This window comes from Mandrillus leucophaeus, unplaced genomic scaffold (genome assembly GCF_000951045.1).
Source record: "Mandrillus leucophaeus isolate KB7577 unplaced genomic scaffold, Mleu.le_1.0 Scaffold407, whole genome shotgun sequence".
Taxonomy (NCBI): domain Eukaryota; kingdom Metazoa; phylum Chordata; class Mammalia; order Primates; family Cercopithecidae; genus Mandrillus; species Mandrillus leucophaeus.
Window position 1 is genome coordinate 1,768,249 of NW_012104332.1, and position 8,965 is coordinate 1,777,213.

At 48.4% G+C, this 8,965-nt stretch overlaps 1 protein-coding gene across 1 annotated transcript in view; it reads left to right on the forward strand.

The window, feature by feature from the left end:
* THBS4 (thrombospondin 4) overlaps positions 1 to 8,641 on the forward strand; it is a 46,540-nt gene extending 37,899 nt beyond the window's left edge. The window contains exons 16-22 of the mRNA XM_011992209.1: positions 2,215 to 2,408; positions 3,412 to 3,590; positions 4,281 to 4,329; positions 4,422 to 4,618; positions 5,264 to 5,436; positions 7,751 to 7,890; positions 8,420 to 8,641. Of these exons, the coding sequence (XP_011847599.1) occupies positions 2,215 to 2,408; positions 3,412 to 3,590; positions 4,281 to 4,329; positions 4,422 to 4,618; positions 5,264 to 5,436; positions 7,751 to 7,890; positions 8,420 to 8,481 (994 nt within the window). The 3' untranslated portion in view covers positions 8,482 to 8,641. The remainder of the gene's footprint in view (positions 1 to 2,214; positions 2,409 to 3,411; positions 3,591 to 4,280; positions 4,330 to 4,421; positions 4,619 to 5,263; positions 5,437 to 7,750; positions 7,891 to 8,419) is intronic.
* The last annotated feature ends 324 nt before the right edge of the window (positions 8,642 to 8,965 follow it).

Below are 8,965 nucleotides of genomic sequence, written 5' to 3' on the forward strand. Positions count from 1 at the left end.
TTTTTGGAGATGGAGTCTTGCTCTGTCACCCAAGCTGGCATGATCTCAGCTCACTGCAACCTCCACCTCCTGGGTTCAAGCAATTCTCGTGCCCCAGCCTCCCAAGTAACCGGGATTGCAGGTGTGTGCCACCATGCCTGGCTAATTTTTGTATTTTTAGTAGAGACAGGGTTTCATCATGTGGGCCAGGTTGGTCTTGAACTCCTGGCCTTGAGTGATCCACCTGCCTCAGCCTCCCAAAGTGTGCATCTTTTTCATTATGCTGTGTGTCCTTGCTGCAAAGTACATATAGTCATCCCTCAGTATCCCAGGGTATTGGTCCCAGGACATCCCTCTGCCCCCAGGATACCAAAATCTTCAAATACTCAAGTCCCTTATATAAAATGATGTAGTATCTGCATATAACCTATACCTGTCCTCCCATATGCCTTAAAAATCCTCTCTAGATTACGTAATACCTAATACAATGTAAATGCTAGGTAAATAGTTATTATACTGCAGTGGTTTCTTATTTGTATTATTTTATGTTATTTTTTATTGTTCTTTTTCAAATCTTTTCAATCCTTAGTTGGTTGAATCTGCGGATATGGAACCGCGGATACAGAGGCCCGACTGTACTAGCTAAGTGAACTTAAACATTTTTCAGTCTCTTTGGCATCTCAACTTCTTCACCTGCAAAGAGGAGATAAATAAATGCATCGCACAGGTTATGGCGAAAATTCAAGATAGTGTAGATAAAGCTCCTGGCACAGCGCTGGCCCAAGGGTGACATGCAGAAAGCAGGAGCCATGTTATTCTTGGTATCACAGTACAAGGAAAGGCACGTCAGCAACAGAGCCTGACGTCAGATGTCGCTCTCCTCTTCTGCAGGGAAGGTGGGACTGTATCCTGACAACTGCCCTAAATAATGTGCATCAAGAATGTTCCCTGGTGCAGGTCATCTTGCACTCTGACTACTATCTACATTAATTTCTAAAATATCCTATCCCACCAGCCTCTAGATATTTGCCCAAAACAAATGACTCATTCTGCTCTGCTTTAATTCCCACAAAGTTGAACCTTGGAGAAGAGGACAGGAACTGCTTGTTTTTGCATAAAAATGTTCAGGGCTCTATAGAACGGCTGCTAATGGAAATAGCTCAGTCTTGTGTTTTATAAAGCAGCCTGCTGCATGCATAGGGATTCTGCTGTTTGAGCCACATCATCTTCTGCTTGTCCAGGCTGGCTTCACTTTTGCTGGACTCTTTCTGTCCCCCTGTACCATCTGGAAAGTGTGGCCATAGAGCGTGGTCTGGTCCCTGGCTTCCCTCTCCAAGAGGGTGCAGGGGCAGCTCCTGGCCCAGGACAGGCTGCAGGTGGACCAGGGCCAAAGGACTACTAATTCTTTTCCAGAGTAACCATGAGCGGTCTCAGACTCCAGGACACCTCTTGGAGGCAGGGCAGACGCATCTTCAGGTGTCCTCTCAGCCCAGAAAGTCAGATGGACAGAGAAGGAGAGTTCTGAGAAGTCCTTTAGACCAGCACTGAGCCTGGCCTACATGCTCCCCTCAGGAAGGCATGGCCCTGTTCACTTAGCCCTTCTCCCCATGGCGTTCAGGTCTGAATCCTCATGGGATCCACTAGCCACGGATTGTGAAGAGTAATATCCAGAAAACACTGCAGGGCTTCCTAAGAGTCAGTACTTTTTCATATATTGAAATTTAATATGCAAAATCCTGATTTTCATCATTTAATCTTCGTAACAACCCTCTGAGGTGGGTACTATTTTCATTTTACAGATGAGGACCCTGAGCCATAGAGAGGTCAGGTGTCCTGCCTGAGGTCACATGCTGGCCAGTGCCTGAGCCAGGATTTACACTGGGCTGTCTGGTTCCACTGCCTATCACCCTGTTCCCCTCACACGTCCTCTGAGTTGAATATTATCTAGCAGTTCCCAGGGACTGATAGGAGCATCTGGTCACAAATCATAGAAATAGACCCTTATCTTCTTCAGTAGGAAATGACTCACTTGTTTCAAGAGGGCGAGGATGGGAAAAGCTGTCTCCGAGGCCCATAGGGCAGCCTTGTCTGAGGGAATGACCCCAGTGGGCTTGATTTTAAAAACCATCCCTGGTTTAAAAATAAAACCTCAAGCACAGACTCTCCTTCCTAAGAATGGATCCTTCCTGTTCCCGGCTGAACTGTGAGCCACATCACCTGTCCTATCTCCCGCAGTGATGGAGATGGGCACCAGGACAGCACAGACAACTGCCCCACCGTCATTAACAGTGCCCAGCTGGACACCGATAAGGATGGAATTGGTGACGAGTGTGATGATGATGATGACAATGATGGTATCCCAGACCTGGTGCCCCCTGGACCAGACAACTGCCGGCTGGTCCCCAACCCAGCCCAGGAGGATAGCAACAGTAAGCAGGCTCAGCCCAAAGCTGCGCAGCACCCCTGGGCTCCCTTCAGCCAGGCACGTGGGGGCACGCCTCTCTCCAGGCACCAACTCAGAACATCCCCAGCTCCCATTAGCTGCTTCTCCATACCCGGCCTCTCTGCATAGCTGCAGCTTGTGTGGACAGCAGATATCTGGTAGACACCAGTCTCCAACTAAGTCAGGACTGAGCTGCTTTGCATCTTCCTGAACAACCCTAGGATGCCATCACACAGGGAAGCAGCCACACACTGTGGCTCAGTTCCCAAAGGGCTTGGAGAGCTGCTCCCCCATCTTACCTGCCACCTTCCACTGGGAGTCCCAGAAAAGGAGCAGGATAGAGAGAATGGCACAGAAGTGGTATATGCCAGGTTCACAAACACAGATGCCTGTGGGGGCCAGGCAGATAAGAAAATGTCTGCACCAAGCCAGACATGAGACAGCAGGGAGTGTTGGGGACTGCGGTGACCTGGAGAGGGCCTGCCCGTCCACAGCAGTCCACATGCAAAAATGCCAGCATGTGAGCTGAACAACACACACGTGGGGGCCACATTCAGTCTAGGGGCCACCAGAAGTTAGTCTTAGAGATATTCTGGTAACAATAATTTCCCTGTTTTCTACACATTACAGTCCAGAAAGTGCTGTAGACGTTTGCTTATGTGAGGTCAAGCTTAAGATCCACCAGTTGGTGAACCCAACTGTAGGTAATAAGAACTTTTATGGGGACAGAGTGGAGGGCAACTGTTCAAATTGATCTTTCTAAAAGCTCTGGGAGGACTGGCCTGGTCACCCAGTACAAGGACTCCAGGATGGGGCCTGGGACCAGCTCAGACATGACCCCAGGGCTCCTCTCCCCACACTAATGGGAAATCATGGCCCTGGTTGTGGGAGCTTGAGCCCTTCTATTCCTCATGCAGCCCCTTTCCCTGCCAAGGAGTGGCAGTGGGTGTGAGCGCTATTGAGCCCCTGTCCTTTTCCACCCCACTCAGGCGACGGAGTGGGAGACATCTGTGAGTCTGACTTTGACCAGGACCAGGTCATCGATCGGATCGATGTCTGCCCAGAGAACGCAGAGGTCACCCTGACCGACTTCAGGGCTTACCAGACCGTGGTCCTGGATCCTGAAGGGGATGCCCAGATCGATCCCAACTGGGTGGTCCTGAACCAGGTGAGTGTCACATGGGCAGCAACGGCTCAGCCTTGCCTCTCAACAGAGGCCCTTCTGATAGTGGTAGGTCATGTTTAGAGGGTGCAGACAATGAGCCAGGCATTCTTCACATCGCTCTTATTCCTCAACAGCCCTATGACAGACTACTTCAATTATGCCCATTTTACAGAGGAGGAAATTGTCTGCTACAGCTTTCATGATTGTAGCATCTTAATGATGGTAGCACTGTGGTAAGTAGCTGAGATGACTGCGGTTGGGACCCAGGCAGTCTGACCCTAGAACTGACACTTCTGATCTCTGAAGCAGACTGCCTTCTGCGTATCCTCCCCATTGTGTAACCAAGAAAGGCAAGAACAGAGAGGCTTAGTAGATTTTCCAGAGTCACAGAGCAAGTCACATTGATTAGAAGTATATGTTGTATGTTCCCCAGTTAAAGGCCTGTTCAATCAGCTTAAGTGACAGTCTCAGCAAACTTATTTCTATTCAGCTTTGAGCTTATTTTAACCTTCTTTACAAGCACATGCTTTCTTCGAGCACATAACACGATAGAGCAACTATTCAGATGATGAAGTCTTTATATGGAGGTCAGACATCACTGGCCACTCACTCGTGGTGCCTGAGGTTTTCAGCTTCCTCAGGGTTACTTGACCCCTTCAAGACTGTTCTGAACTCCCTCACCTCTCTCTGCAGGGCATGGAGATTGTGCAGACCATGAACAGTGATCCTGGCCTGGCAGTGGGTACGTCCAGGGCCTCAATTGCCACCCGCATAGAATTCTTCCAGCTACTGGTGTGGTTTGTCTGTTGTTCTAATCTTATCTGGTCCCTACAGGGTACACGGCTTTTAATGGAGTTGACTTTGAAGGGACCTTCCATGTAAATACCCAGACAGATGATGACTATGCGGGCTTTATCTTTGGCTACCAAGATAGCTCCAGCTTCTACGTGGTCATGTGGAAGCAGACGGAGCAGACATATTGGCAAGCCACCCCGTTCCGAGCGGTTGCAGAACCTGGCATTCAGCTCAAGGTATTGGTGGTTTGAAGTCATTCATCGCCCTTTCTTCTGGACCCTTCATCTTTTTCCAGATGTTGTGTTTTCCCATATGGTACTTAATCTAAAAAATTGATGCATTTATGCTAACGTTAGAGTCAGGGAAGACGACAGCTGACCCAGGGCCTTGCCTTCGTTCCTGTGTACCAGCTACATTCTAACCTCTAATGGTGGGAATCCCAGCCTACGTGAGGTCAGAGAGAGGGGAGGTTTAGAGTGCACCTTCAGGCACACCGTGTTGGAAACTGGCTAATCAGTTTCATCGATAGGTCCAACTTTGTACAGGAGGGCTCGTGGGCTACTTCTGTCACTCCTGCTAGGACACAAGGTTGACTTAAGTAGCCAGACGTTTGATGGGAGCCCTCATTGGGCAAATGTAGGGAGCAGTGGATTTGCAGCAGGAACAACATGGAATGTGTGGTGGAATACTGGGCAAGGCTTAGTAGTAAAAGGTTGGGGTCACCTCCATAGATATGACATTTAAGTGTTTATGCTTTGTTTCGAATCCAAGGCAGCCAGATGATAACCATGACTGTAACCTGGATCATCACTTCAGATCCAGGAAGTGGGAAGGGTGGTGCCTGGGTCCTGTCCTAAAACCTTGCTTGTGTCATCGTCCAGGCTGTGAAGTCTAAGACAGGTCCAGGGGAGCATCTCCGGAACTCCCTGTGGCACACGGGGGACACCAGTGACCAGGTCAGGCTGCTGTGGAAGGACTCCAGGAATGTGGGCTGGAAGGACAAGGTGTCCTACCGCTGGTTCCTACAGCACAGGCCCCAGGTGGGCTACATCAGGTAGGTGGAGGCCCCATCTCCTTACCTTGCCCTAGAAGCAAAGCACCCTCTGTTCTGCATCCCAGAGCCTTCACTTCCCTGAGCAGCTCTGACCTAGGATAGTCGCCAAGGACATGCCAGGACTTTTGTGACTGCAGGGTGGGGAACCTAGAAAAGAAGTGGGGGAGAAGGCACTCAGACTCAGACAGACCACCCGGACAGGACAGAAGGGCCAAGATGGGGAGAGAAGGAGCAGAGTTGAGGGGAGGACCCAGCGTTGTGGGGTTGGTGCATTTGGATGGCTGTGCCCTCCTGCCATGCTCTGAAGAGAAACCTGAGGGTGGACATGCCAATCAGTATGAGGTAAGAGGTGTGGCAGGGTCTCTTCTCCACACCCTCCCCTGTGGCACCTCTGGGCCCTGTGTAATCACTTACTAGTGCACGTTTCACCCTGACTGCACTATGCCCCTTACAGTCTGTCTTCCCTACTGGATCACAAACTGCATGAGAGCAGCACTGGTATCTTTTTTTTTTTGAGACAGAATCTCACTCTGTTGCCAGATGGGAGTGCTGTGGTGTGATCTAGGCTCACTGCAACCTCTGCCTTCCTGGTTCAAGTGATTCTCCTGCCTCAGCCTCCCAAGTAGCTGGGATTATAGGCATGTGCCACCACACCCAGCTAATTTTTGTATTTTTAATAGCGATGGGGTTTCATCATGTTGGCCATCGTGATCCGCATGCCTCGGCCTCCCAAAGTGCTGGGATTACAGGCGTGGGCCACCGTGCCTGGCTGTATCTTATTTTATCTTGGTCTCCCTAGTGCCTAGCACAAAGTCTGGCATCTACTACACATGGCACGAACTAATCGTCATGTAAGCCAAAGTAGTCTGTCTTGTTTCTTTATAGGACTTTTTTTTTTTTAGTATTCTCTCTTGGGAGTTAGGAGGCTTAGGGCTGTATCTTTGAAATGTAGATAGTGTTCTTCATTTGAACTTGCAGATCAACACCCATCCTAGCCTATGTAGTATATTGAGGAAGGAGTACTGAGTGCATTCTCCTCCTCAGGGCAGGAAAACAGCCTCGTGGAAAAAAGAAAGTCATGAGGGCAAATCCATGTTTTGTTTCTCTTTGTGACATTATGTCAAATGTACTCTTTTTGTCTCACAGTAAGATGATCATGTTCTCAGCCCTATTAAGCCCAATGCCCCTTTTTGTATAATATTTTGAAATGCCCCCTTTTCCGTCCCAAAATGGAATCATAGAAATTACAACCTACCTACACATATAATCTAGAAAATCAGTCTGAGCCCTAACAATATAATAGAGAAATAAGAATAACTTATAACAAGATAATTTAAATACTTGAGCACAGCCACACCAGAAGACAAAATGAAATAGACACTTGCACCCATACCTAGAATCACTATACAGGTGACACTCTAACACAGACTGCTGTGTCAGTGACTTAAATGTTACACTGGTGTTGATGACAGCAATGTCAATTTCTCAAATGGTGAACATTTTAGAATGTTAATTTTCAAACAAAGTACTCAGTAGTTTTCTCAATTTACCCTGGAAAATACAGTTTACATTAAAATGTGTGCAAAATATATTTGATGTTCACAGCTAAAAGGGAGTCAGGTTCTAGGCCCTGATAGTTGCTCTTTACCTACCCTGGTGTCTGAGGAACACTCCAGAAGTGTAGGGAATGCAGGACAGGTTTTGATTGTTCTCTCTAGGGCATTGCACGCCATCCAGCATCCCTGGCTGCCATCACTCAGTGCCCCTGTGACAACCCAAAGTGTCCCCACAGATTCCTCCAACTCTACTTAGGGAGAGCTGAATCCTGTGGAGAATCAAAGCTCTGAGATTCCACCAAAAGAGAGAAATCAGACCAAAGGAAAAGCAGAAGTCTTTAAGCATGGTATATAGACAAGGCGACTCACATGACAATGAAGACACAAAACTTTCTCACTCATGACATCAGGTTTGGTTTGGTTTGATTTTTAACTCAAGTTTGATAGTGTGCCCAACATCATGTTAAACCTTGTGAGAGACAGAAGTTGGGAAGAAACACCCCCCCAGACATACACACACACACAGGGACACACAAACGGTCCCTGCCCTCAGGGACTTACAAACGGTCCCTGCCCTCAGGGACTTCCAGTCTAGTAAGTAAGGGGGAACAGCTACAGCATAATCCAGGTCAGCGAAAAAGGGAGCCTAAAACAGTAAAGACACAGGTGTGTGTAAGAAGCGGGGCCCCTGGGCCTCACAGTGAGCACTTTACCCGGGTTGGATTTCATGGAGACCCCTCCGGCTGTGTTGTCCGCAGGGTACGATTTTATGAAGGCTCCGAGTTGGTGGCTGACTCTGGAGTCACCATAGACACCACAATGCGTGGAGGCCGACTTGGCGTTTTCTGCTTCTCTCAAGAAAACATCATCTGGTCCAACCTCAAGTATCGCTGCAATGGTAACGTGCATTCTCATTACTGTTCAATATTGTTACTAGAATTAGTCAAATACTGCCACCTTATTTTTATACCGCACTTCCCCCCCAAAAGCCCCAACGCTCATACCACGTAGTCATTAAAACCTGATAGTCCCTGTGTACCAGAAGTAAAAAGCAGATCGCATTTATCCTATTTTATGCATGTGTAAATTAAGACCCACAGAATTTGACTGCATGGTTTAGGGTTTGGGGTTCAGTGAGAAATCCAGTCAGATTTAATTTACAGGAAGCCTTTATTTTTTCATGTAGTTAAAACATAACCATAGATGCAAAACCCACTCTGCCTGCTGATTTTCTGTAGGGCCGGGAAGGAGCACTCCCGGGCTTTAAGCCAACGGTTTGCAAAGCAGTCTGCAGGAGAAGATGGCGGCGAGGGCCTGCGGGGCCTCCTGGGCGGGCTAACAGCGCCCCCTACGGGACGCCTGCGCCGCGGGCGGGGGTCCGGGTGGAAGGAACCTCGCTAACCTCCCTTTGCGCATTCCTATTGCAGACACCATCCCTGAGGACTTCCAAGAGTTTCAAACCCAGAATTTCGACCGCTTGGATAATTGAACCAAGAGAGCAATCCGTAACTGCTTTTCCGAACACTAAAACCATATATTTTTTAACTTCCTTTAATTTTCTTTATATACACTGTGGCTTTCTTTTACCAACCCAAATAAATCAAAATGTTTTATATGAATGTGGCAATAAAGGAGATCATTTTTAAAAACCGTGTTGCTCAGACATTGCTCTCGTGTGAGGGATCCCCGTTAACTTGCAGGGTGGTGGTTTCTTCTCAGACCCGGTAGCCGGTAAGATGAGCCTGTGCGTGAATCACAAGGTCCAGGCCAGAGGGCTCATCTGGGGTCCCCCCAGTTTGTTCCATACAAAACGCCTAACCGTTCCATGCTCACCTCGGCAGCTTCCTTATTTTGGCTAAGGGGTCTCGAGAAACACATGTTCGGGGGGCACCTTCCCTAGGAAGGTGTTTTTCTGACCTAGTCCTGGGACAGATTTGCCCAATTCTTTCTGATGCTCTCCACCCATCCCACAC